The sequence below is a fragment of the Podarcis vaucheri genome, assembly GCF_965113315.1.
Source record: "Podarcis vaucheri genome assembly, chromosome: 2".
Lineage (NCBI taxonomy): Eukaryota > Metazoa > Chordata > Lepidosauria > Squamata > Lacertidae > Podarcis > Podarcis vaucheri.
The window spans coordinates 65,724,087-65,751,880 of record NC_138760.1 but is presented as its reverse complement, the minus strand read 5'-3'; the positions used below and the strand labels follow the sequence as shown (position 1 = coordinate 65,751,880).

Here is a 27,794-nt window from a genome sequence, read left to right as displayed (position 1 = left end):
GGAGCTCCGCAGATAACAGGACTGTAATTAGCACTGACTGCCACCCAGGGAAGTAATTTTTCCTTTTTACTTCTCTACTTTTTAACTTACCAACTTACTGAGATTCTAACAGCACCTTCTTGTCTATGCTATGAGAAACATCTTGGGCAAGTTCTGTGAAGCATCCTGGGCAGACCGCCAGCTGCTAGCTATTAACCGCCAACTCCCTTCTATACTTTGTTCCTGAAACTCCTGGCAGTCTCCACACAGAGAAGCTCTTAAATTGAACAAACTGAGCACTTTCTATTTTTTTTCTCTTTTATGGTTGGTGAAACCTCTCCTTGTTTACACCCCATGGTGACGCTATGCCTGCTAGTAAACACCACAGGGACCCAGAGGATGTAGCTCTCTCACCGGTTCCCAAACAATCTAAAATAGAGGACTTTTTTAAACAAATCTGCTTTTATAGTATCTTGTCAAATACAATTGTCTAAGAACCTTTGGTATTAGCTATGAATGCATATTACAGCAAAGTGACAAAATACTCGGTTTTGAAAGTAGGAGGGTGCTAATAATTCCACCCACCCTGCAAAATCACCTCCTCCTCAGTTGTGCTCACCCAAAGTTTCTCCTACCTTTTCTAGTCATACTCTTCCCAAAGAAAGATCCTAGGAAGAAGTACAGTGGTGCCTCGCAAGACGAAATTAATTCGTTCCGCAATTCTCTTCGTCTTGCGGTTTTTTCGTCTTGCGATGCACGGTTTCCCATAGGAATGCATTGAAAATCAATTAATGCGTTCCTAGGGAAACCACCTTCAGACCAGGTCCGGGGACAGTCTGTCCCCGGACCTCTTCTGAAGGCTGGGGGGGGGGACAAGGGCTTTTCTTCCCACCCCCAGCATTTTAAAAAACCCTGGGACAGCGGAGGACTTCTCCGCTGTGCGGGGCTATCTTAAAATGCTGGCGGGCGGCATTTTAAAATCGCTCCGGACAGCGGAGGACTTCTCCGCTGTCCGGGGCGATTTAAAAGCCCCTGGGAAGGCAGGCGGGGGGGACAAAGACTTTCGCCCCCTGCCCGCCTTCAGAAGGTGTTCCCGCCCCCCGCCCCACTTCGGAACAGCTTTCCGAAGTGGGGCGGCGGGGCCAGGTGTTCCCGACCCCCCTCCCCACTTCGGAAGAGCTTTCCGAAGTGGGGCGGTGGGGCCAGGTGTTCCCGACCCCCCTCCCCACTTCGGAAGAGCTTTCCGAAGTGGGGCGGCGGGGCCAGGTGTCCCCGCCCCCCCGCCCCACTTCGGAACAGCTTTCCGAAGTGGGGCGGCGGGGCCAGGTGTTCCCGACCCCCCTCCCCACTTCGGAACAGCTTTCCGAAGTGGGGCGGCGGGGCCAGGTGTTCCCGACCCCCCTCCCCACTTCGGAAGAGCTTTCCGAAGTGGGGCGGCGGGGCCAGGTGTCCCCGACCCCCCTCCCCACTTCGGAAGAGCTTTCCGAAGTGGGGCGGCGGGGCCAGGTGTCCCCGACCCCCCTCCCCACTTCGGAAGAGCTTTCCGAAGTGGGGCGGCGGGGCCAGGTGTCCCCGACCCCCCTCCCCACTTCGGAAGAGCTTTCCGAAGTGGGGCGGCGGGGCCAGGTGTCCCCGCCCCCCCTCCCCACTTCGGAAGAGCTTTCCGAAGTGGGGCGGCGGGGCCAGGTGTCCCCGACCCCCCTCCCCACTTCGGAAGAGCTTTCCGAAGTGGGGCGGCGGGGCCAGGTGTTCCCGACCCCCCTCCCCACTTCGGAAGAGCTTTCCGAAGTAGGGCGGTGGGGCCAGGTGTTCCCGCCCCACCTCCCCACTTCGGAACAGCTTTCCGAAGTGGGGCGGCGGGGCCAGGTGTCCCCGCCCCCCCTCCCCACTTCGGAACAGCTTTCCGAAGTGGGGCGGCGGGGCCAGGTGTCCCGCCCCCCCTCCCCACTTCGGAACAGGTCCTGGACCTCTTCTGAAGGCTGGCGGGGGCGAAAGTCTTTGCTCCCCCCGCCTGCCTTCAAAAGCTGTCCGGCCCAGGCATCCCGGACCTTTCCGCCAGCAGCGGCAGCGCTGCCGCTGCTGGCGGAGACTTGCCGGCATGCCGAAGCCTGTGCACAGCGCGCCCAGGCTTCGCGGATCTCTCTGCCAGCAGCGGCAGCTCTGCCGCTGCTGGCGGAGACTTGCCGGCATGCCGAAGCCTGTGCGCAGCGCGCCCAGGCTTCGCGGATCTCTCTGCCAGCAGCGGCAGCTCTGCCGCTGCTGGCGGAGACTTGCCGGCATGCCGAAGCCTGCGCGCAGCGCGCCCAGGCTTCGCGGATCTCTCTGCCAGCAGCGGCAGCTCTGCCGCTGCTGGCGGAGAGTTGCCGGCATGCCAAAGCCTGCGCGCAGCGCGCCCAGGCTTCGCGGATCTCTCCTGCCTTCAAAAGCCGTCCGGGATAGCAGGAAGCGCTTCCCTGCTATCCCGGACTGCTTTTAAAATGCTGGCGCTGGGGAGCAAAGCCTTTTGGCCCCCGCCAGCCTTCCTGGACCTCTTCTGAAGGCCGGAGGGGGGGGAAAGGCTTTGCTCCCCACCGCTAGCATTTAAAAGAGGTCCCCGGAGATTTCCCTATGGGCTTTCGTCTTGCGAAGCAAGCCCATAGGGGAATTCGTCTTGCGAGGCAAATCGCGGACGAAAAAACCTTTCGTCTAGCGAGTTTTTTGTCTTGCGAGGCATTCGTCTTGCGGGGCACTACTGTATTTACAAGTGCTGCTCCTTTTTATTATTGGAGATGCCCTCTCATATAAGGAAGAACTCATTTTGTGCAACTGTACCAGAACCACAGAAGAGGAGTCTGAGCCCTTCGAAAAGCCACAACTCCACAGACATTTTCCCCCAAGCCCAAGCATGCAAGGTACAGTAATGGGAAAGCACAACACATTATTATTTAGTAATATCTTAAAGATTGTTCCAACTTTAGCTCGGGGAAATCAATATAACCATTACTGAACATGTGTAGATGCCTAATAAGCCTGCTGTAATAGCTCACATACTTTATATTATGCATTATTATGTACAGCTTGTTATTGATGTACCATATTATTAGCAGTATGTTACTTTCACCCGTGACCACCTCTAGCCTAGATATACCGGTAAATCTAATTTCATATGTGAATGCAAAACTCAATTTCCCTATCCTCTACGCAAAATAACCTCGCAAACCGATGATTCCTCCAAACATTCAAAAGTTCACTTCCAACCACTTATTTTACCCCAGTCGTGTAGATAAGTCCCAATTAGATCACTAGGGCTTACACCCGAGGATGCGTGCGTAAAATCGCGCTGCAACTGCGAGCACAGCAGACGGATGAGTTGGGAAAGAGGAGCTTGCTGCTCCTGACATCCAGAGCAAGCCTAAGCATGTTTGCTCAGACGTAGGTCCTACTAGATTCAGTGGCGCCTACTCCCGAGTAAGCAAGGCTGTTATCATCCCCACCATCTTCACTCTTCTAGCCAACTTCTGTCTGTCCTCCCAGAGGGAGTCCCGCTGTGGGCGGGGCCTCAGCTGGAATGCAAACGCAGAACCTACATTCCCCGCGCCCATCCCGCTTTATATAGCGATAGGAAATGTTAGAGGAGATAATCCCATTGTCTGGAGACAGTTTCCTGGTTGCATTTTAATGCTGTTTCGAATTAACTGGAGATCCTCGCAAGATCTTGAAGAAGCATGTCTCCCTCCCCGCCACTTCAAACAACAGCAAAACCCCAAAAGGTAGCATCAGAAACAGAGCTCCCCCCCCCCACTTTCAAAAGTTGGGAACGTAAGAGCCCTGAGGTCAAAGGCTTATATAAAATCCCAACCAGTGGCCAACAACTAGATGCCTAGAAGTCGGGCATTGTTTGCGTGTGTGCGCGCGCGCGCCTGTATATATTATAAGTCTACGCATCAGCACGTGTGACGCAACCCCGCAATGATGGGCGTGGCTAGGGAGAAGGAGAGGGAGAGGAGGGAAGCCGCCATTTTGTTTGTTTGCGGACGGAAGAAGACACGTTTATCCTTCGCAGCTCGCCGTTGAGCGTAAGTGGCGGAGGGACGGGAAGCGGCCTGTTTCTCTCTCTCTCTCTCTCTCTCTCTCTCTCTCTCGTTAGGCCTTTTGTAGAGGCGGGAAACCAGGTCCTTGTTTTGCTCTGTGGGGCTTCAATCCCTCTCACACATCCCCCCCCCCGACAGTCGTTGGGATATAGAGAGTAGGAGGATGCGAGGTGTGGAATATTTTTTACGCGTTAAAAGGGTGCTTTTTTAAAAAAAGACCTCGCTTGGAGGGGCGGTTTTGAGCTTCGGAGACGGAGGCCTCCAGCACTTCCTAACACGTAAACCTTTCCCTCACCCCCTGGACTTGTGCAGCCTGAGGTGGGGGGGGGGAGGTGGGGGCGGTGCCGGATTTAGGTTTGATGAGGCCCTAGGCGACTGAAGGTAATGGGGCCCTTTATATGTCCAGCTGTCCTTTGTCAACAACAAATTGTCGCTGTTTTTTGTGTTGAATATATGCTATATGGTAATTTATGGATCTAGTAGGTATCTAAAGCCATTTGCACATAACAAAATATGTGATATTTTAGGGAGCAGGCTAGCAGGTGGGGCCCATTACTTACATCATAGGAGCCTACACAACACAAAACACCGTTGCTGTATGTAGGTTTTATTTTATTTGTTTTTTTATCTTATATTTTGGAAATGTACATCTAGTTTAAATTTTTGGGCGGCACCCAAGAGAGTGGGGCCCTAAGCTATAGTTTGTGTAGCTTATACGTAAATCTGGCACTGGACAGGGGGGAAGGACCCTTAAGCAGGAGAGCCTGAGGTCCCTCTCCTGATGGAATGTCAGCTCTCCTTGGATTGGGGACAGCGGTCTCTTCCATGCGGTAGGATGCAAGCGTGGCTTCCGGAGAGTGGCAAAGCCCAGCATTTCTAGTTTTATAATTAAGCCCTACCGTGAAGAAGCAACACTTCTTATAGCTAATGCATATTTTACGCAGACAGCCTTGATGGAAGTATTGGGATCAGGGTGCACACAGAATAAAACACCCAATTAGTTTTGGAATAGAAAGCATGTTTTGTTTCATAAACGTTGACGGATGTGACAGTTCAATCCGAGTGTTTAAACATGTGGAGCTTCCTGTTAGAACTTATTTTAAAACATCCTGAAAGTGCAAACGAATAACTTTCTGACTGTGGGAGAATACCTTTCATCACCAAGTGATCGTGGGCGCAGTAATGTAGGCTTGGGGGTGGTGTCATTTTGCAGGCCATCTAGTCCAGCCTCCTGCTTCATGCAGGAAATTGAGTCCCAGAGCATTCTTAGTTGATAGCTGCATAGGTTATGTCTCAATCAATTTGGGATTAGTGGAGATACCTTTCAGATCCAGTGTTGGCTCCAGGCTTGAGAACGGCCCTCTTTTCACTTTAGAAATTCACCGACCAATATTTTGATACGTATTTAATTAATGTCCTATATGGCTGTTTTGATCATGGAAAGCTGACACAAATTATGATTGAGTTTGATTTGTTTGTGTCCATAACTGTTTGCTGAAGCCTTGAGCGCTCTGCCTATGAGAAGACCTATTTTATTTATTTAAATATTTTTATGGTGCTTTCAGTCCCAAAATGCTTGGACTTTTCAGGATTTATATAGATCTGTAATATAATATTGAGAGCTAACAGATGATGAAATGTTATCCAGCAAGGTGGGATTTAAGTTACACAGCTAACCTTCAAATGACTAATGCACAGTGAAACCTTAAAGCATATACCGTATTTTTCACTCCATAAGACACACTTTTTTCCTCCTAAAAATTAAGGGAAAATGTGTGTGTGTCTTATGGAGCGAATGCAGACGGGAGAAGTGGCTCTTGCTGACTTTTCAGCGAGGTGGGAGAAGGGACCGTCCCTCCTTCCGGCTCATTGGAAAGTCAGCAAGAGGCGCGCCAAGCGTGTCTGCCGCTCTTGCTGGCTTTTTGGGGAGGTGGGAGAAGGGACTGACAGGCTGACTGTAATTCAAGCAAAGGGAGAGCCGTGTAAGCACATGCGTGTAAGCAGCTCTTACTCTGCTTGCTTTACAATGAGCCGGAAGGAGGGGCAGAGGGCAGCCCCTTCCACCCCTCCCCCCAGCTGACTGTACCAGTAATTCAAGCAAAGGGAAAGCGGCTTACAGGGCTTCTGCTCTGGTGTCTCCTCCTCCTCCTCTTTTTGCTCCGGTTCCAGCAAGGCAAGGCAGCTGCCCATCACAGGCATGCACAAATGTGAGCTCTCCCTTCCTTCCTTCCTTCCTTCCTTCCATCCCTCCCTCCCTCCCTCCCTCTTCCAACTTCAATAAAATATTGGGGGGGCAGGTAAGCCCCACCTCACATACCGCAATTCATCCTTGTAGTTCAACAACATCTGGGGACCCACAGGTTGAGAACTGCTGCGGTCTCAAGACAAAGTGCATGCACACTATATGAATAACAATGCCCATCAACATGGGGGGGGAATCCCTCAAATATTTGGGGGGGGCGAAGGCACCTAGGCCTCTAGGAGTTGGCTGCTATGCCTAGGACAATTCAAGAAAGTGATGCATATGCTATAATATCAACTTTTAGGTGATACGGTAATTTTTTTTTTATACAGACTGTATGTTGGCTATGTTTACTGTGATGCCATTGGTTAAAGGTATGGTCAGCACTCAGTGGTAAACTTTGGAGAAACCGTACATTACTGACAGTTTGTACATCACTGTATTTTCTTGCAGAAAACCTCCCCCATTCTGATAAGGATGATAAAGCAGAAAAGACTAGCATATAGGATTCCTTTTAAACTAGAGGTAGTCAAATATGCAAAGGAGCATGGAAACAGAGCAGCGGAGAGACATTTTGGGTCACCTCCAACTGAAAAAATGATAAGAGAGTGGAGGAAACAGGAGGATCAGCTACAAAAAGCAGATAAACGTAAGCACACTTTTCGTGGAAATGCTGCAAAGAGGCCACAGTTGGACGGGGCCATGAAAGAATGGATCAAAAATCACCGGAAGAATGGCTTCGCAGTCTCTACAAAAATGATAATATATGAAGCCAAACGCATTGCTGTAGAGAAAGGCATTCACGATTTTACTGGATCACCATCATGGTGCTACAGATTTATGAAGCAATGTGGCCTTGCTATGTGCACCAAAACTAGAATTGCACAAAAATTGCCAAAAGAATATGAATCTAAGATTCTGTCTTTTCATAAATTTGTAATTGATGCTAGGAAGAGAAATGGATTTGAAATTGGCCAGATTTGGAATATGGATGAAGTCCCGCTAATCTTTGATGTGCCATCTAATAGGACTGTTGATCTGAAAGATACCAAAACTATCGCCCTGAAAACCTCAGGACGTGAGAAAACCTATTGCACGGTTGTGTTGTCTTGCTGTGCAGACGGCACCAAATTGCCACCCATGTTAATTTTCAAAAGGAAAACATTTCCAGAAGAAGTGATTCCACGAGGAATTGTTGTACATGTTCATGAGAAAGGATGGATGGACGAAAATGGAATGAGAGTATGGGTTGAAAAAGTGTGGTCCAAACGTCCTGGAGGGCTTTTGAAAAAAGCTGCCTTATTAGTACTTGACCAGTTTAGAGCACATATTAGCGAAATTACAAAAAAGTGCTTTAAAGAAGTGAAGACTCATCTAGCTGTAATTCCTGGAGGTCTTACCAGCCAGTTGCAACCTCTTGACGTTTCCATCAGCAAGCCATTTAAGGTCTTTATGCGAAAAGAGCGGAACAAATGGATGGCTGCTGGTAATCATGATCTGACACCTACTGGACGAATGAAGGGGCCCACTATCACTCAAGTTTGTGAATGGGTGAAAACATCATGGCACTCAGTAAAGGAGGAAATCGTTGTACAGTCATTCAAAAAATGTGGCATTAGCAATGCTTTGGATGGAAACGAAGATAGTATTTTATATGAAGATAGCGAAGAAAGTGATGTCAGTGATTGTGAGCAACTGAGCTTCATAAATTCTGACTCTAGCACTGATGAGTTCTTAGGGTTCAAAGAAGACTAGAAGAGTACCCGAACCTTAAAGTCTCTCTTCATTTGTTAATGAATGTGATGATGGTTCTTAATGCCACTGTTGACTGCTGTTCACTTTACATGGTTGTAATATGATTCTGATATACCAGTTGTTTATTAAATAGTTTAGTACAACATTTGATTCAGAATATTTTTTTCTTGTTTTCCTCCTCTAAAAACTAGGTGCATCTTATGGTTGGGTGTGTCTTATAGAGTGAAAAATATGACAGCTTGATTCTTAAGAACAAATTAGTGTGGGAGGGTAGTTTCACAACCAATTTGACATATATATAGTATATCAATCAGATTTAACAATGGATGAAGAAAATAGGTTTTCATCCATAAGTATTTCTATTCATAAAACATAATGGGGTAGGATATGCAGTTCCATATCTTAAATACTCTTGGTTCTATCCTCTAAGTATATATTTCTAGTCCTTGTGATTGCAAAGTTTGAAATACACTAATCTTGATTGTTTTGTACATTGGTACCTCTGGTTGCGAACGGGATCCGCTCCGGAGCCCCGTTTCCAACATGAGCAGAACGCAACGCACGTCTGCACGTGCGTGGGTCACGATTCGCCGCTTATGCGCATGCACATGATGTCATTTTGCGCGTCTGCACATGTGCGAGCGGTGAAACCTGGAAGTAACCCTTTCTGGTACTTCTGGGTCGCCGTGGGACGTATCTTGAAAGAACGTAACATGAAGCGGACATAACAAGAGGTATGACTGTATATTCATTGGTCTTGCCTTATGAGATAGATAATGTAACCTAGTGAAACAAGGGCAGGGATACCAGAGCAACAAGATGGGGCAGCTGAAAATAGTCTGTATTGATGATATAATCTCACCCCACACTTGTTTTATTTCTTCACATTTTCAGTTGTAAATGCCTTTCACAGACTAAAGTTATTTCACAACCCAATCTTTGTATGTTCACTCAGAAGCCCGTTCCACTGTGTTCTGTGGGACTTACTCCCAAGTAAGTGTGCACAGGTGTGTGCTATCTAGGCGTTAGCCCAGTTTAAGATCTAAATAAACACGTGCAGGAGGGGGTTGTTAATCTCTCATCTTTATTTTCTCATTGAAATGTAACCTTTTTGCTTTGGTATATTTTCCTGTGTTAGATGAAGCACTCAAAGCCAACGCAGTGCTCTGGGCAGGGTGAAAGAAGGAGCTGGGATGAAGAAAAGAGCACACATAGCCAAAAGCGCAGGCGGAAGTCTCATAGCAGTGAAAGAGAAGGCAAATGCTATAAATCACTTAAAAGTGCCAACAGGTAAATGACTCTTGAGTTAATGATCATCTAATTATCATCTAACTAGATGTAACTTAAATCTTTTATTGATTTACATTTGTCATTTTTAAGTTTTCATATTGCTGTTACAATCAGAGTTTTTCACTGGTAGTTCACTTAAAAATGAATAATAGTTGCTGTGATGTTATTCATTATTTCTTTCATCTTGAGAGTATGGAAATGAGCAAAAGCTTTTAAAGCACTATTTAAGAAGGCAATTGTGGTCCAGATTGCTTTCAGATATATCTGTGTGTGCGCACACATATGTGTAGTTATGTGTATATGTAGACAGTACCATATTAATACATTGGTATATACATACAGATGAAATGTGGTTCATTTCTAATCCATGCTTTCTCCCTCCATGCTTTCTGCCTGAAATTGCTGCAGCCATCTCTCTTGCTCACTGATTTGTCTGATCTATCTCCCTCCCCCAGTGATTTCTGCCCACCAGCAAAACACAAATAAGGAAGTGGGCAGACTCTCGTTTGGTTATCTGATTCAGCTATTTGTGTAGTGAGGTTTTGATATAATACTTTGTGTTTGGATAAGTTGAGATTTTGGAGAAAGTGTGTTCCAATAGTGAGACCTTTATATTTACTGATATAAATAAAAGTCCAATTTGACTCTGACTTGTTTTCTGTACTGCTTTGTATGGGTGCTTTGTATGGGTTTCTGAAATCAGGCCCTTTTAATTGGTAGTTATTTTGCTCTAGGCCTTCACTATTCACCTAGCTCTTGACTGTTGTTAATTTTGAATGTAACTTCATGAGATTTAGTGTTATCAGCAAGTGAGATAGAGTAAGGCTGTCCTGAGAAAGCAGTCACTGCCTTTGAAGAAGAGGCAGTTTATGGCTTTGAATTGAATGCATTGAATTAGTGATTTTCCTTTTGGGAGCACTCCATACTTGCACCATTTTGATGGTGGGTAGATTTATCTTTCAACAAGGTTTTTTTTAAAAAAAAGTTGAAAAAATAATTTTTATTTGTTTTCAGCAGCTACTTGGAAGATAGATCCATAACTAAGAGAGACCGTCATGACCGAAGATATGTTGAGGAGTATATAAATGACTTCCGTGATGTAGATGACTATAAGCATTGCAGAGAGTATGAAAAGAGTCGCCAACATCATTTTAGCAAATCCTCTGGTCAAAGTGGGAAAAGTAGTCATAAGAGAAAGCATAAGAAACATGACCCCCATGACAGCTTGCATTCGGTATGCATACTTTAAAAATGTATTAACAATGTATTAGTGTTTTAAGTTTCTTCACGGAGTATCAGATTCTCTGAGTATCAGTGTTTAAAAAGTTTCAGTTACCTGAGCTACAATTAAACCTGGGTTCTCTTAATCTGCTGTAAATATATACATAGCATGTATTCAGACATTTGAAAATGTTTACATAGTGAGTGGTGCCAACCACATGAGTTTTTGTCTGAAGCTTTCAAAAACTTGAATGATTTCTTAGTTGAGCTGGTAGAGAGAAGCAGTCAAGTGCTGTTCTCATTTGAATGAGTTTTATATCCTTTTGAAGCCACTCTTTCCATCCCATCTCCAAAGACACAGAAGGTATTAATTTACATGGAATTAGGCTGTGAAAAAAGTCTAATGAATTCAGCATGTTTCTATTCAGTAGTTTAGTTCAGTCCCATGCAAATTTTGATCATTCACTGATCTGTCAGAAAGCATTCCCTCTACCAATTAGCAAGGAAAGGAGTTTGGATTTTCCAGAAACAGTATGACACTGCTGATGTCTACATTCAAATTTAGGATTATTATGGTTTAAATAGTATTTGTACTTCTGAATTAATACACTCAGAATATTAGATTGTAGACTGCATTTCATGAATTATGAATATTTTCCCTTTAGCTTTTTGAAATATGGAAGAAAAAAATTAATTGCTTTGAAGTTCTGCTTTTTTAAATAATAATTATTATTTTAAAATACTTTGCTAGATATACAAGGAGATCAGACCTAGTTATTTCAAAAAAGTAGACACAAATGACAAAATCTTTTCAAATAGCAAAAGTAAATATTTACATTGCAAATTAAAATTTTAGTCTTCAATTAATCCATAATTTGAGAACAAAATTGTGTTGTGTTTCTGTTGTCTTACTACTCTTAAATATTTATCTGAAAATCTGTTCCTTGCCATGTTTTTCTTCTGTAACATAAACTGTGCCCTGTGAATTTCTGGGGACTGAATTTGAAATTGCTCCTGCCAACTGTTCGTGGCCTGGTGCGTAACTGAATGCCTGAATATCCCCGCTGAATGAATTTCGTATTCTACCCTGAATTCACTCTGATATATTGATTGGCTGGACGATCTTGGTGCCGTTTCCAGAAGAGTCACCGAAGGAAAAGATCCAGGAGTGTAGAGGATGAGGAGGGTCACCTGATCTGTCAAAGTGGAGACGTACTAAGAGCAAGATGTATAGAATATTTTTCAACCCTTTTTTAAAAAATCAGCAAAAAATCTGTTTAGACTAGTATGTTAGAAGAGGAGTAGGGGTGGGGGGGATAAAAAAAATCTTCATTGCCCTCTCTTGTCTTTTCTTTTGTCTTTGTATTATTTTACATTTCTTTTCATTTCTGTATTCTTAAATATTGCTATTCAATGCTACAATAGTAAATGCAGCTTAAGTTTAGACTGATAGCTAGATAGCTGTTTCATGACACCTATCCAATAAAATAATGCTTTCAAAGGCAAACACTAAGTTAATGTTTTTACTGCGACATGCTTAACAATGTTAATCTTTGTTCAGCTACTTCAATAAAAGCTTTGGTTTATTTTTTAGATGAAATTATTTCAACTTTAGGGGAAGGTGCTTTTGGAAAAGTAGTAGAATGCATTGATCATCACATGTAAGTATGCAGTGTTTTCAATAGTATCTCCTTGTGGGCATCTGGGTGCACCTGGCTTTAATTTGTGTAATGCAACTTTCAATCATACTTGGGCTAACAGTAGAAGTTATTTCATTCTTAACATTAATAATTAGATGCTCACTGCAGTTGCTATGTTCTTCTGTGAACGTGTACAACAAATAAAACGGATGATAGCACAAAGTTGTTAGCTTTTTTGTCTCAAAAATAAGTGTAAATTCAGTGTAAAATAACCATGATTTACCAATGCATCCAGTCTACAGTAGAATGCTTGACACTTGGTTGGAAATGGGCAAATTTAATTGACAGTATTTTACTTTATTCCATAGGAAAGGGATGCATGTAGCTATAAAAATTGTGAAAAGTGTTGGTAGATACCGAGAAGCAGCTCGTTCAGAAATTCAGGTATTGGAGCACTTAAATGCCTTGGATCCTGGCAGCAGATTGTAAGTATAAACTAGAATGAAAGCATTATTTTAAACAGTATTAAATTACCAATTGTTTTTATTCAGTTATTCTGGTTGCTTTCTTTTTTTTCTAGCTGTTGTGTACAGATGCTGGAATCGTTTGAACATCATGGCCATGTTTGCATTGTATTTGAGCTGCTGGGACTCAGTACTTATGACTTTATTAAAGAAAATAGCTTTTTGCCTTTTCCTATTGAACTTATTAGGAAGATGGCTTATCAGATTTGTCATTCTATAAACTGTAAGTATATTTAAATTTTAAAGAATTTCTCCATAACCTAAAATTATAGGCATTGATTTGAGTTTTGCATTCCTACTTTCTCTCTCTCTTTTTTTTGGCAGTCTTGCATCACAATAAGTTGACTCATACAGATCTGAAACCTGAAAATATTTTATTTGTAGAATCTGATTATATAGTAAAGTATAATTCTAAAATGGTAAGTTCACTTGCTTTAAGACTTCTTCCCAGTGGGTTATTTCTACTTTTTTATGGTCAACCATGCCATATACAATTTCTAAGTTTTGCTCGCATCAAGCAGCCTTTACCGTAACACAAGATGTATTCAATTGCATATTCAGGTACAGTGGTACCCCGCAAGACGAATGCCTCGCAAGACGGAAAACCCGCAAGACGAAAGGGTTTTCTGTTTTGGAGGCGCTTCGCAAGACGAATTTCCCTATGGGCTTGCATCGCAAGACGAAAGCCCATAGGGAAATGCTGGCGGTCGGGAGCAAAGACTTTCGCCCACAGCCGGCCTTCAGAAGAGGACCTCTTCTGAAGGCCGGCGGGGGGCAAAAGTCTTTGCTCCCCCCGCCGGCCTTCCCCCCGCCTGCCCCGGGCGATCTTAAAATGCTGGCGGGCGGGAGCGAAGCGTTCGCTGCCGACCCCCAGCATTTTAAAATCTCCAAGGGACAGCAGAGAAGTCTCGGGGAGATTTTAAAATGCTGGGGGTCGGGAGCGAAGCGCTGCCGACCGCCAGCATTTTAAAATCTCCCCGTGTCCCGGGGAGGTTTTAAAATGCTGGGGGTTGGGAGCGAAGCGCTGCCGACCGCCAGCATTTTAAAATCTCCCCGTGTCTCGGGGGAGGGGGGGCGGGGACGCCTGCCCCAGCCGCCCAACTTCGGAAAGCTGTTCCAAAGTGGGGCGGGGGGCGGGGACGCCTGCCCCAGCCGCCCCACTTCGGAAAGCTGTTCCGAAGTGGGGCGGGGGGGCGGGGACGCCTGCCCCAGCCGCCCCACTTCGGAAAGCTGTTCCGAAGTGGGGAGGGGGGGCGGGGACGCCTGCCCCAGCCGCCCCACTTCGGAAAGCTGTTCCGAAGTGGGGAGGGGGGGCGGGGACGCCTGCCCCAGCCGCCCCACTTCGGAAAGCTGTTCCGAAGTGGGGCGGGGGGGCGGGGACGCCTGCCCCAGCCGCCCCACCTCGGAAAGCTGTTCCGAAGTGGGGAGGGGGGGCGGGGACGCCTGCCCCAGCCGCCCCACTTCGGAAAGCTGTTCCGAAGTGGGGAGGGGGGGCGGGGACACCTTCTGAAGGCGGGCAGGGGGCGAAAGTCTTTGTCCCCCCTGCCTGCCTTCCCAGGGGCTTTTAAATCGCCCAGGACAGCGGAGAAGTCCTCCGCTGTCCGGGGCGATTTTAAAATGCCGCCCGCCAGCATTTTAAGATCGCCCCGGACAGCGGAGAAGTCCTCCGCTGTCCCAGGGTTTTTTAAAATGCTGGGGGTGGGAAGAAAAGCCCTTGTCCCCCCCCCCAGCCTTCAGAAGAGGTCCGGGGACAGACTGTCCCCGGACCTGGTCTGAAGGCGGTTTCCCTAGGAACGCATTAAGTGATTTTCAGTGCATTCCTATGGGAAACCGTGCATCGCAAGACGAAAAAACTGCAAGACGAAGAGACTTGCGGAACGAATTAATTTCGTCTTGCGAGGCACCACTGTATTCTACTTAAGTACTTTGTGGCTGCTAAGACCAAAATCTATTGATAAATGATAGCAAAGGCCTTGAATAGAAGATCAGTCATTTTTTCACATTTATGTGAAGATGCAGCAGATGTGCTGATGACAAAGCAAACCAGTACTTGTACTACTAAGTGTTATGTTGATGTGATTTCTCACAAGGCTTATGGATATAGTATAGCTAAGGAACTGTGAAACTATGGATTTGAACTTCCTATGTAAAAATTAGTTCACCTAGGTTAGCTGTTGTATCATTGCTCTGAATATGAAAAGCATGGCTTGTTAAACTACATTTGCCTTAGGTAAGTATAGAGGCTTCCCCCACTCCCAAATAGGAAGAAGGAGAGTCAAGGGTATTAAAGGTAAAGGTAAAGGTACCCCTGCCCGTCAGGGCCAGTCGTGACCGACTCGGGTTGCGCGCTCATCTCGCTCAAGAGGCCGGGAGCCAGCGCTTGTCCGCAGACAGCTTCCGGGTCACGTGGCCAGTGTGACTAAGCCGCAGCTGGCGAACCAGCGCAGCACACGGAAACGCCGTTTACCTTCCCACTGGAGAGTGGTCCCTATTTATCTACTTGCACTTTGGGGTGCTTTCGAACTGCTAGGTTGGCAGGAGCTGGGACCAAGCAGCGGGAGCTCACCCCGCCGCGGAGATTCGAACCACCGACCTTTCGATCGGCAGGTCCTAGGCACTGTGGTTTAACCCACAGCGCCACCCGCATCCCTGCGTCAAGGGTATTACATTTTGCCAATTCCATGTGCATGAACAGTAGACACAGGACGGAGTAAATCTGCAGAAAGCATGGTTTGCTAAGTCTTTGTGTTAACAATGAGATTCAACTTCTTTTTAAAAAATAATGATGTTCATTTTGACTTTGTTACAGAGGCGGGATGAACGGACACTGAAAAATACAGATATTAAAATTGTAGACTTTGGAAGTGCAACATATGACAATGAACATCATAGCACTTTAGTGTCTACAAGGCACTACAGAGCACCTGAAGTTATATTAGGTTAGTAGAAAATTTTCCTGGAAATGTAACAATTCAAGGAAACATATTTAAATAATATTTATATAATTTAAACATTTGAAAAATTACTTTTAATAGTCATGTATAATATTACTGCTTAGTTGTGTTTCATAAAAGTGGAGGAAAATAGTAAATCTAAGAACGGTGGATGGTTTATGAAATAACCTCAAGATTGTTCAGGAGATGGCTTTCTAATCTGAATTGAATTTTCAACTAACTAATGTTTTGTGAATTATGTTATAGCCCTTGGGTGGTCCCAACCCTGTGATGTCTGGAGCATAGGATGCATTCTGATTGAATATTACCTTGGTTTTACAGTCTTTCAGGTATGTGTATGTCATTTTTATTTAGAACTTTTCACTTGAGTTGCAGTTCAAAATCTGGTTTAAAATTTATGTTAATGCTTTTATTTGATTTTTGGCATTTCTACAAGCATGTAGAGTTGAAATGCTCAAAATGTTAAATGTACGCTAGTCCTGCAAATGTTTCATAACACACTAACATTTAAAGACTTTGGCTGACATTGTTTCGAGAATAAAGTTACTTGTAAAATGTGTGGAAAGAGTTTGAGCTGCATCCATTAGAGCCACTCAGCTGACGGTAAGGCCTCCACCTGCAGATCAGGGAAGGAAGTTTTCACCTCTTACCCCAGGGTCTCCCTTAAATCCTCCCCTGACAGTCCCCAAACCCTATGGAGCAGATTTGGGGTGGGCTGTGAAGTCAGAAGGGTGTTGAAGGAATCTGTACCATTAACTGAGTGTCACTGTTGGATACAATCCAATATATTTATGGTATACTTGTCGATAACATCTTTGGAGGGACTGCAAGCTTTTTGGTATAATGTAGATCTGAAACTGCTGCACATCACTGGGGCTTCTATCATGCTTATGCCAGAGTTCTTTCTGTTATCAGTTTTTATGGGCCAGAACAAGGATATGCTATTCAAGGACCTGCTGTTATTTCTGTTGGTCATTGCTAGACAAACAGTTGCTCAGCAGTAGAAGTTTCTGAACACTTGGGACTTACTGTGTGTATTAGAAATGTCTGGTTGGTGGTGACAGCAGAAAAACTGACACATAAGAAACAAGGAAAAACCACAATCTTTTTATGCCACTTGTTGGATATTTATTACATCTGCTTCTAACAACAGCCTGCAAAAAACAGTTTCAGTTAATTTCAGTTATTTGGGAAGTTTAATGTTTTTCTGATGTCATTTGAGACTTAATTACAAATTTCAATTCTCTGTATGATCTTGATTATACCAGTTCTTTTTTCTGTTTTCTTTATTCTGTATTCCTTGGTTTGTTTCCTTCTGGTGTTCCATAAAGCTGAAAACCTGAGCGGTGGGTGGGAATGTTATACTTAGAAGATTAGCAACACTGAGTTAGAGGGGGGAAACAATGCCTCTATACTATTGTATAACTGTTTTTTAAATCATGTTTATGGGCAAAGTATATTTTGATTCTAACTTCAGCAGTTGGTAATGTGACAAAGAATAAATATTGCATACATTAAATTCCTGCCCCTCCCCTTTCCAGACACATGATAGTAAGGAACATCTGGCAATGATGGAGAGGATACTAGGACCTTTACCCACGCACATGATTAAAAAATCAAGGTAAATTTATTTTAAATTGTATAAATGTTCTATACAAGTGGTTAAAAATACGCTTTGTTTTCTGTTTTTGTAAACTACTTAAGCATGAAGTTATAATTGTATATGCCACTTACACATTCTGCTGTTAAGAAATTAAATTGAACAAAAATTTCCATTTCATTGACCGTTGGAATTCTTACATGATTTTGTGATTGTTATTACATGAAAATGCTAAGAACAACAGGAGACACCAGTAGTTATTATGAAACAAGGGGAGTTGGTCTGTCCAATTGACATTTATCACTTCAATCCTGTTGAGCTGCAACATATATAATGGATCTGAATATGTACTCTGGGCTCTCCCTCTCTTTCTCCCCTGTATTTGAAATTTGCAGTTGATTGTAGCAGCAGCTGTTTAATTTCATTGTTTGACTTGTAGAGACCAAAGTGGTAGGGAAGCTCTCCTTTTCCCTCCTCCTCTCCTCTCCTCCCCCCCCCCAACTGCTCTATATTGAGATGCTGCTGTAGGATTTCTAGAGCTTCCTCTTGGCTTCCTGAGGAGGAGAAACATCAGAGTAGGACCAAGCACAGCAATCCATGAGTAAATAAGACACGTGTGATAGGAGAAGTGAGGAAATATGTTTAAGAGATGAAAGAGCACAGGGGAGCTTAGGTAAGAGACCTGCAAGGATGGACACCCATTCTTTGAAGCTTGCATTTAAGCGGCTAGATTTAAGACTGATATCCTATGTACACAATGGAATACATCCACTGATCTCAGTGGGACCTGCTTCCAAGGACACATGCATAGGATTAGTAGCAATGGCCACAAAGCTGACATTGGTCAGATTGTTCAGAGGAAGAACTTTTGGAACCTTAGAAACTATTGTTGGGGAACGATCTGATGAAGATTATACCTATCAGGATGTGTAGAGGAGGTGGCCCAGAGCTCACAGAAATGGTGAGAGAAAGGAATGAAAGAGAATCAGCTGGAAATTAAAAATATCTCAAGGACAAGGGGAAGAAGGCTGCACTTCAACAACTAAAAAAGAAAGGATATATTTCATGTAGCTTTTTTGTATACAGGAAACGTTACTTCCACCATGACCAGTTGGACTGGGATGAACATAGTTCTGCAGGTCGCTATGTTAGGAGGCGGTGTAAACCACTAAAGGTAAGAGAGTATTATTTTCTTCCCTCTACTTGATTCTGGAATCCAAAGAGATGTATCTAAAGTTTCTTTCTCTTTTTCCAGGAATTCATGCACTGTGATGATAAAGACCATAAAAATCTTTTTGACCTTATTCGTAGGATGTTGGAGTATGACCCTGTCAAGAGAATTACTCTAGATGAAGCCCTGGAGCATCATTTTTTTGACCCTTTAAAAAATAGATAAATTCATTTGATCTATCTTCCTCCAAACAGACGATAAGACTGTGTCAGTTAACAACATAATGTGAGAAGATGTAAATAATAAATTATTTTTTCAATTTATTTTGTAAATATTACCATAATTTTTTTGTATCGATGCTGTGGCTCTCTTGTTGAACAGTTGTGGTATTACTGATCATGGATGCATTAATGTACACATTAATTTTTTTCATTTTCTACAAGTGATTGCACTTATTTGAATTGAGGCAACTATTGATATTTTGAAGACTGCAATGTGGTTAAACATTGTTGGACCATTTTAATGCCGAGTGTTTTTGGAATTGAAGTCAGTGTTTGGGAAAGGTCCTTTTTTAGGCTCAATGTTTTCTTAAATTGTTGTTTTTAGGCAGGCTTAAAATTTTATTAACCTTTTAAAATACTACAGTTGAAATGACATCTAGTTTGATTGCCTGCCTGCCATTTTATTTTTCAGAATATATTTACCAGCCATTTTAATTAATGAGTGCATTGTTTCCCCATTTTTATTAAGTTGATTTGTAAAATCTACTTTATTTCATTTGGGAGGGGAGATATTAAAGACAGTTGAAAAGTAAAAGCATTGTATTAATTGGGTGAATTCCAGTGTTGTTCATGTGTGAGCATTCACACTTCCACTCATGTAATGGGACTTCCCCTTTTTCTTCATGCCTACAGAATCAGCTCCACAGGAATCTGATCCTCTGGAGCAGATTTGGTGGGGTCAGCTGCAGGGGGAGGAAAGGAAAGTCCAGTTGTGCAAGCAAAACTTCACTTGTCCACTGTTGGATTTCACCAATTGTCCTTATGAATGCGATTGTTTATGGTAGGCAGATTATGCTCTCGGTTCTTGAATATTGGGGGTGTGGATAAAAAGCCATGCTTTACCTTTGCCAAGAATTGCTAGATAATTCTACTTCCTGGTCTGCTAAAGAGACCAGAAATTGCAGCTAGCGATATTATTCACATTTTCATTATCAACTTTAAAGTAGCATGTGTCTCAGCATTGAATCTTTTAATACTATATTTAAGGTCTGTTACAGCATTTGGATTTATGTAATGAGCCTTGTAACATGATGTTTAACATCCTGTATAGTAACTTCAATCCAAGGAAAAGTAATAATAAATGTACTTACTACATGTATAGACTGTTCTTCACCAAGATCAGTGTACATAGGATTCTTCTTATTCTCACAACTGTATTGTGCGGTAGGATAGTCTGAGAGATGGTAACTAGCACTCAATGATGTTAACAAAAGAAAATGTCAGGGAATGTGTATTGTCACAATCCAGATAGGGTTGACAAATCAGCCAATTGTCCAGTCAAATGATATTATTTGGTTGTCATTGTGTAGGTGACAGCTTGGTATATGACTTGTAGCAAGAATAAGAAGTGAGGGATTCCTTTCTCCAACCGTGCAGAAGTCAGAGGGCAAACCTAGAAGCACAGGAATACATCTGCCCACCTGCTGTAATTACAATAATCTCCAACTAAAGAGGAAGACAAGTAGTCACCCCTGGGCAAAGCCACTATCAGTCAGTGGTTCCCTCTTGCTGCAGGAACCAGCGAGTACACCTTTTGTTGATCCATCCAAGCTCCAGTGAGGAGTTAGTAGTGTTTGAAAATACTGAAAGTACTATGTGGAGTAAAGTACAAGAGATACTGCTGCAAATGAGACAATGCATTTTGGGAAGTTATGAAAAGCCAAAAATCTAATTAGATTTTTCAAATACTTGATGGATTAATTAGCCTTTTAAAAAAACTGGTCAAATGTCCAATTGTAGCAAATTGAGACATGTTTTGTATGTAGGGTGAAAAAAGATGCCCCCAAGTGGAAGTGCCTTTAAATACCAATGGGAAATGAGGCTGCCTGTGCTGTCCTACTACATATTATAGAAGCACAGGTGAGTTGGGTTTAAATAAAATGTAAACTAGTGGCAATGAAGCAGGTTTGCATAGTTGCATTCAGAGAACAAAACTTTCTTGCTCCTGCCTGAGATAAATGAAATAAAGAAGGAAACCAAATACAGAAGCCCTCAGAAGGGATTCAAATGGTTTTCATTTCGATAAGAATTTTTCAAAGTGAAGTGGTGGAAAGAGCAGATTTCAAACTAATGAGCACGAGAAGCTAGCAGTGGTAAGTAAGCCAAGTTATTTCATATTTAGAAATGGGTATGGTATTGAAGTAGGATAGCTGGGCTGTCTTTGTAGGATGGTAGTTTACATTTTAATTTAAGGTGGGGGTGGGGCATTTCATCCTGGTAAACAGCATAACCTTTATATTTACTTAAGAGCCCAGGGCAAAGGAACATGGATTCTTCCAGATGTTGGGTTTCAGCTCTCATCTACCTCATCCAGCTTTGGTCAGTGGTCGGGAATGATGGGAGCTCTCAGCCAACATCATCTGGAAAATGGTCCACAGGTTCCCTGCATTAGATGATCAGTCACTGGATATGTACCATGCCTTTTTGTTAACTGATCTATATAGAGCCTGATGGGTGGGGATCCCCAAATTCACAAATTTAGTCATTTACAAACACAATTTGAGGCATCATTTAGGTGGAAGTATATTGCAAGTAAAAAGGTAGGATTATTACAGACTAAAAGTAAAAAATATCCTGAGATTGTTTTATATCCATTTATTCACTAAAGTCTATTTGGAAATGCTCTCCTTTTTGAATTTGTCAGGTGTGTCTGCATGGAAAATAGAACACTGTAAGTGTTTTGGGTTTTTTTAGACTTAAACTGAATTACTAATACACATTTTAATTGGAAGTGCTTGAAGTAGGTGTGTATTGGGTGTTAGGAGAGTGGTAGTATCTCTGGTGGGTGACACAACATGCGCCTTCTGGGATAATTTGCCCACCTTTGATCCCTACCCTGTGCTCAAGTCTCCACGTGTGACAGTGCCACCCTGAGAAACGGCTTTGACAGGCCGGCTAAACTAGGTGAGGGTAGCCAATGGGTCTCAAATTCTTGGTGAGGCAGAGACTTCCCCTGCATGCAAAGACAGGCTCTGGTGGATTGAGCAGATGAGACCAATAGTGCGTCCAACGGTCAAGAAGACAGTTTCTGTGTGTGCCGTAGAGGGAAGTGAGGGGCAGATGGGGCTTGTTAACCTGGGAAGGTAGCCCATCTAGGAGAAGGAAAACACTGATCTTAAACCTTCATTGCCTTGTGGGACATCTTTGGGAGAAGAAAAGGCTATGGAGTAAACCCTACACAAATCCAGAGTGAAGTCCCTAAAATGGTTGTATAGTGCCTTGTACGCCTCCTGAGAACAGCAGCCAAGCTGGTGCCAAATGTTTTGCTCTGTTTTCTTTTGGGCCACATCAGCAAGGCCACGGTGTGGGGGCCTTGTAGTCTGGACAGCTCAGGACTTCTATACACACTGCCCAGGTTTGTGCCCTGGAAAGATCACTTTGGAGCTGCTAATGCAGCCACTTGACTTCACCCCTGGAGGCACACTGTCTCTAGAGACAGGTGGATACCAACAATAGCTTGAAGTGGACATGACAAGCGTCCAGTTTGGCAGTTTTCTATTTAAGCATATTTATGTTTGTGGTATTAACTCTCTCAGAAATGGAGGGTAGGGGGTAGAGTTATGAGAATATTTGTTTCAGAGTAGGGAATAAAAGACAAGATTTTTCTCAAGACATTTTGAACATATTTGTAATTTGGGCATTTTTCCACTAGGAAAATTTGTAATTTGGGCTTTTTCCACTAGGTGGCACTGTATGCTAGTACTTAAATGCAATAAATTCTGAACTGTTGCATTATTTTGCTTTCCATTTCCAGCCTTTGCTCTGAGGAGCTAAGGGTGGTGTACATACGGTCCTTCCACTTAACATTTTATCTTGCAAACCCTTGTGAGGCATGTTAGACTGAGAGATGGTGACTGGCCCAAGGTCCCCTTGTAAGGTTTATGACTGAGGATTTGAACGCTGGTTTCCCAAGTCCAACACACCCTAACCATTATATACAGGGTTTAGAACTGGGGCTAGCAGCCAACACAGAACCAGAGTTTTCTATTGCTATGTAGCCAGGATAGTAGTATATGTTAAGAGCTTCCATGCTGAGCTGCTGTCAGCAAGAGACTTAGGCCCCATTTGAAGCAGTACCATCCCTTCCCTCAAACGGTGGTTTCTTAAAGGTGCTGAGAATTGTTAGAAGGCCCCATATTCCCCTCACAGAACCATAATTTAATCCTCCTTCCCAGGAAACTCTGGGAAGCGTAGTTCTCTGAGGGGAATAAGAGTATCCTAACAAGTCTCAGCACCCTTAACAAACCACAGTATGATGCAGCTTAAGTGCAGATGGGACCAAAGGTGCTAGAGTCTCACAATCTGCTTGAATGCCATTTCCTTTGTTTTTCTTTCCTTGAGTAGCCCCCATAAAATAATGGGAAAATCCATAATTTCTGCATTGTGGTGACTGGGCAACTGCATGCTTCCCTTTCTTCCCCTTCCCAACAAAATGTACCAGTAAAGCCATGCATCTCTTCAGATTGAACCTGAAGTAGAATGAATGAGTTGCTCTGGAATATTGTTTTCAAGACAAGGTTTCATGGAATATTGTTTTCAAGACAAGGTTTTCAAGCACAAGGTTTCATGGATTACAGTGCGTTCCATCAGATTCATAAATTGAATCTTACCCTGAGTTGCATTACAAAAATGTGTTTGGAGTTGGAGTGGGGATTGTAAACTTGAACAGTGAGGTCAAAAGGAAATGAAATGCAGAAAGTACAGGTGTGATAACTGTGCTATTGACACTGACCATACACACAAAACCAACAAAAAAAAACAAAACATTGACGATGAAGAACCTGTGGCAATCCATAAGTTGTTAGACACCACATTCTATAAGCTCCACAGGTTCCCTATCCATGGTGTAATGGGAAATGTTAAAACAGCTTGGTTTGGCTTCCCCTTCAAGCTACCTGAAGAGTTCCCTGCATGTTTGTAGATTATCTCAAAACACTTTTTTGTGTGTGCCATGAACAAGTCAGATGAAGATGCACATTGCGAAAGAGAATCCCTTTCTTTCTCTCCCCCTCCCCTCCCATCTTGGGGTTGTAGAATGGGATCTTTGGCATTTCCGAATTGTGTAACAGGAAATAAACCCACAAATTAGAAGATGTTATGGGGACTTTGTGAATTAAAATGGTTAGGCTTACCTGGGAATGTTATCAAAGCACATTTAGATTTAAGGAACTTCCAGATGTTTGCTTTCGACTGTGCTTATAGTGCCAAACCAGGAAATGAAACAGGAAGTACCTCATAAAAGTGGTTTTTGTTATGCTGGTGGACTGCTGCTACCATTACTGGTTTTGGATGGCAGTTGCTATTTTCTTCCTCTGTCTTGATCCTGCCAATACTTTTTGTAGTAGAGGGCATCAACACAAACCAGTTACCGACAGAGAATCACAACCTTAGCAAAAGACAGTAGATTAGAATTGCTACAATTCTGCACAGGTTGAACAGCTGCAGAATTAAAAGTATAACAGTTGAATGTGGTTTTATATTGTTTTCACTTTCATTTTACATTACAGCCAAACCTCGGTTGTCAAGCATAATCCATTCTGGTGGCCCGTTTGGCTTCCGAAATGTTGGCTTCCGATTAGCTGCAGGAGCTTCCTGCTCTCAGTGGAAGCCACGTCAGATGTTCAGCTTCTGGAAAACGTTCGGAAATCGGAACATTTACTTCCTGGTTTTCGGTGTTCGGTAGCAGAAACGTTCCAAAACAGAGGCGTTTGTGGACCGAGGTTCGACTGTGTTGTTTTTTTAGACTGTAAACCGCCTAGAGATGAAAAGTAGGCCATCATTCATTTGATGGTTTTTCTGCAACAACAATATTTACAGAATAGGTGCATGTTCTTAGTAGCCTAGACAGAGTTGATCAGGAACATGCTCTAAGAAGAACGGAGGGAGAACCTGTTTTTTCTAAGAACACTTTGTTTGCCCTTAGGCACAGAGATTTGATTACTGTATGTCAATGTCCCATGAAGCACAATCCTAAGTATTTTTCTTCAAAAGCAGGCATCAGAATTCAATGGGGCTTACTTCCAATTAAATGTACACCTTGTTTAATTTTAATATGTTGGCTTTCAGAGATTACCCTTCCCAAGGAGGCAGCCAATATCACAGTTTTGAAACATTTAAAAAATGATAACCAACTGTTGCTGGCATCTGTCTGTCTCAAGATACAATCTGTGTGCCTCTGGGGGTGAACCCAAACTGCTGTGTTAGCAGCACCGAAGTGATCTCCCCTGGGCAGTGTGTGTGGAGGTCCTGGGCTGCCCAGATGACAAGATCCCCCTCTCGGCCTCGCTGATGTAGGCTAAAGGAAAGCAGAGCAATATGTTTGGCACCAGCATGGCTGTAGGAATTGCTGGATGGAGACGTACAAGGCACTATCCAACCGTCTTAGGGACTTCACTCTGAATTTGTGCAGGGTTTACTCCTTCATCTTTTCTTCTCCCAAAGATATCCTGCAAGACAGCAGAGGTTTAGAATCAGAGTTTTCCTTCTAGATGGGCTACCTTCCCAGGGATGGGGTGTATAAACAACTAAGATATCCAGAAAGATTATAACATCAGTTTTTAAACTCATCAGAAAAAACAGCATCAACAGGTTTCTGAAAAGCAGCAAAGCAGACATCAAAACAGGAGCAGTTAAGTATAAAGCAAGTGCAACAGAACTTCCTCCCCTGCCCCATGCTCCCCAAATGTGCTCTGGGTCCCCCCCCCCCGCCAATCTTCTGGAGCAGATTTGGGTGTTGTGCAATGGCGTGCAGGAAAAGGAGACGGGGGAAGTTCTGTCATGCTCATGGCAGTTCTTCAGCACACAATGATTTAATTGGTTACAACCCAGAGTGACTGGCCCAAGACCACCCAGTAAACTTCAAGACTGAGTTGGAGTTTCTTCTCAGTTGTAGCAGAACACTCTAACCACTGCACCACCCTAACTCACAGGGACAGCTTATTGTTACTGAAGTAATCAGGATTCAGGTTGCTAGAACTTGTCCTTGCCATGCTGTTTTACCAGAGAGGAGCAACCTCAGCCATTTAGCAAGCCCAACTTTCTCATTTAGTAGTGGACATGGATCGTAGGACCACACAGAGAACAGGATTATTTTTCAAATGAAAGCTGCAATCCTATCCACACATTAAGGAATTCAGCCCATTGAAAACAGTGGGACTTGCTTCTGAGAAAATATGTGGGCAATTATGAGCCAGATTCCCAGCTTGTCCTTATTTTATTATGATCTGCTCTGAAAAGATTGGTGGTGCTCACCTCCTTTTTCAGTCTAAGCTGTCCTGGAATATAGCTGTTTGGAAATTGTGGAGTTCCCTGTTTTATTTTCACATTTAAGAAAATAAAGTACCATATATTATTTTCAGAACTCCTTAATTCTGGGAAACAGTCCCCACAGAGACTGAATCTGCTCTAGGGAAGGAATTTAGCTCAATGGGTAAGGGCCATAGTTCTGGCACTGGGGGTTGCTGGGTTGTGGTGACCTATGGCACGGCCTTTTTGGTGGTGGTTCCCTGTTTGCTAAACCCCTTGCCTAATGATGTATTTCAGTCTGGCTTGCTATTGGCTTTTGGGATAAATGTTAAAACATTCCTGTTTACTTGGGCATCTGATGGTTGAAAGTTAGTTGTACTGGTTTAGTATTTATGTGTTTACCACTCTGGACCCACTTTGGGGAAAGTGCAATATATAAATGTAATAAAGAAATAAATACAGAGCTCAGTGGCAGAAGCATCTGCTTTGTATGAAAAGGTTCTCGGGTTCAGTCTCCAGCAATTCCAGGTAGGGCTGGGAAAGACCTGCCTAAAAGCTGAAGAGCCATTTCCAGTCGGGGTAGATTGTAGTGATCTAGATGACTCGTGCAAGGCAGTTTCCTGTGTTCCTTTGTTGTTGAACACACTGCTTAATGTACATGAGAGGTGTGTTGCAGCGCAAGCAAGTGCTAGAAGCTGTGTTCTCCAAGCCAAACACGCTTTCCTCCCATTGCTACAAACTTTCTGTGGTTGCTTAATGGGGACAACTCAGGGACACTGTATTTTTTTCCAGCTGGTAAATGTATTATGTGTTTTCAGACCCAATTCAGTATATATTTCAGCATGCACACTGAACACACTGTGACTTACTTCTGAGGACAGAAATGCTCTGCTATTCATTGCCCCACCTTAACTCTTGGAGCCCAATCCTAAACGACTGTACTCACTTTTACAGTTAGTGGGATTTGTGTTTTTCAAGTTTAGGATAGACCCCTCTCTAACAGTGTTGCAAGTTAGCCTCACATGAGCCAAGGGAGCCAATCCTATGAATGCTCGCTCAGAAATGAGGCCGGAGGAACACACAGGATTGCAACCGAAGTTGAGCTGGGATTTGAATTTGTGCTGCCCACAAGAGCTGTAAATAAATGCTTTAAGGGGATCAGGGTTTTGGAAACGGGCACCGTCGCTTTGCCCTGGCTCAAATTAATAAGCGACCCTCTAGCTGCGATCTCCTACCTGCTTATTTGGGAGTAGAAAGGTAAAGGGACCCCTGACCGTTAGGTCCAGTCTCGCTTTATTGGCCAAGGAAGCTGGCGTTTGTTGCAGACAGCTTCTGGGTCATGTGGCCAGCATGACTAAGCCGCTTCTGGCGAACCAGAGCAGCACACGGAAATGCCGTTTACCCGCTGGAGCGGTACCTATTTATCTACTTGCACTTTGTGCTTTTGAACTGCTAGGTTGGCAGGAGCAGGGACCGAGCAACAGGAACTCACCCTGTTACGGGGATTCGAACTGCCGACCTTCCGATCGGCAAGTCCTAGGCTCTGTGGTTTAACCCACAGCGCCACCCGCGCCCCTTATTTGGGAGGAAGCCCCAGTAATTCCGTGGGAATACTTTCGACTGGCATGTTGCACAGTTAATTTCCCTGCAGTTCAAATACAGTACTAAGGCGCAACGCTACGCATATCTACTAAGAAGTCCCACTGATTCAACGGCACCTTCTTCCAGATAAGTGGGTGCAGGACTGCAGCCTAAGGACACTGATCTGTTTTAAAACAGATTTCTGTCTCTCTGTGTGTAAACCGTCCTGCGGGTTTGAAGG

The 27,794-nt window shown here is 43.7% G+C and overlaps 1 protein-coding gene across 2 annotated transcripts; it reads left to right on the top strand.

The window, feature by feature from the left end:
* Positions 1–3,907: 3,907 nt before the first annotated feature.
* LOC309526848 (dual specificity protein kinase CLK4-like) lies at positions 3,908–18,888 on the top strand. Of its 2 annotated transcripts, none has more exons than XM_082213142.1 (13): positions 3,908–4,034; positions 9,185–9,336; positions 10,354–10,570; positions 11,698–11,785; positions 12,152–12,218; positions 12,566–12,682; positions 12,778–12,944; positions 13,046–13,140; positions 15,531–15,660; positions 15,922–16,004; positions 17,217–17,296; positions 18,362–18,449; positions 18,531–18,888. In XM_082213142.1, exons 2-13 carry the CDS (start codon positions 9,185–9,187, stop codon positions 18,669–18,671), a joined length of 1,425 nt encoding a protein of 474 aa, XP_082069268.1. In that variant the 5' UTR covers positions 3,908–4,034; the 3' UTR covers positions 18,672–18,888. The 2 variants fall into 2 exon arrangements, with proteins under 2 accessions (XP_082069268.1, XP_082069267.1); XM_082213141.1 differs by having other exon boundaries at positions 10,351–10,570.
* The last annotated feature ends 8,906 nt before the right edge of the window (positions 18,889–27,794 follow it).

What these genes read in the sequence shown, in the direction of transcription:
- LOC309526848 (XM_082213141.1), top strand. Translation starts at nt 9,185, where the DNA reads ATGAAGCACTCAAAGCCAACGCAGTGCTCTGGGCAGGGTGAAAGAAGG. An exon ending in TTGGTTTTACAGTCTTTCAG is followed by an intron (nt 16,005 to 17,216) that starts GTATGTGTATGT and finishes TCCCCTTTCCAG; the next exon opens with ACACATGATAGTAAGGAACA. An exon ending in CACATGATTAAAAAATCAAG is followed by an intron (nt 17,297 to 18,361) that starts GTAAATTTATTT and finishes TTTTGTATACAG; the next exon opens with GAAACGTTACTTCCACCATG.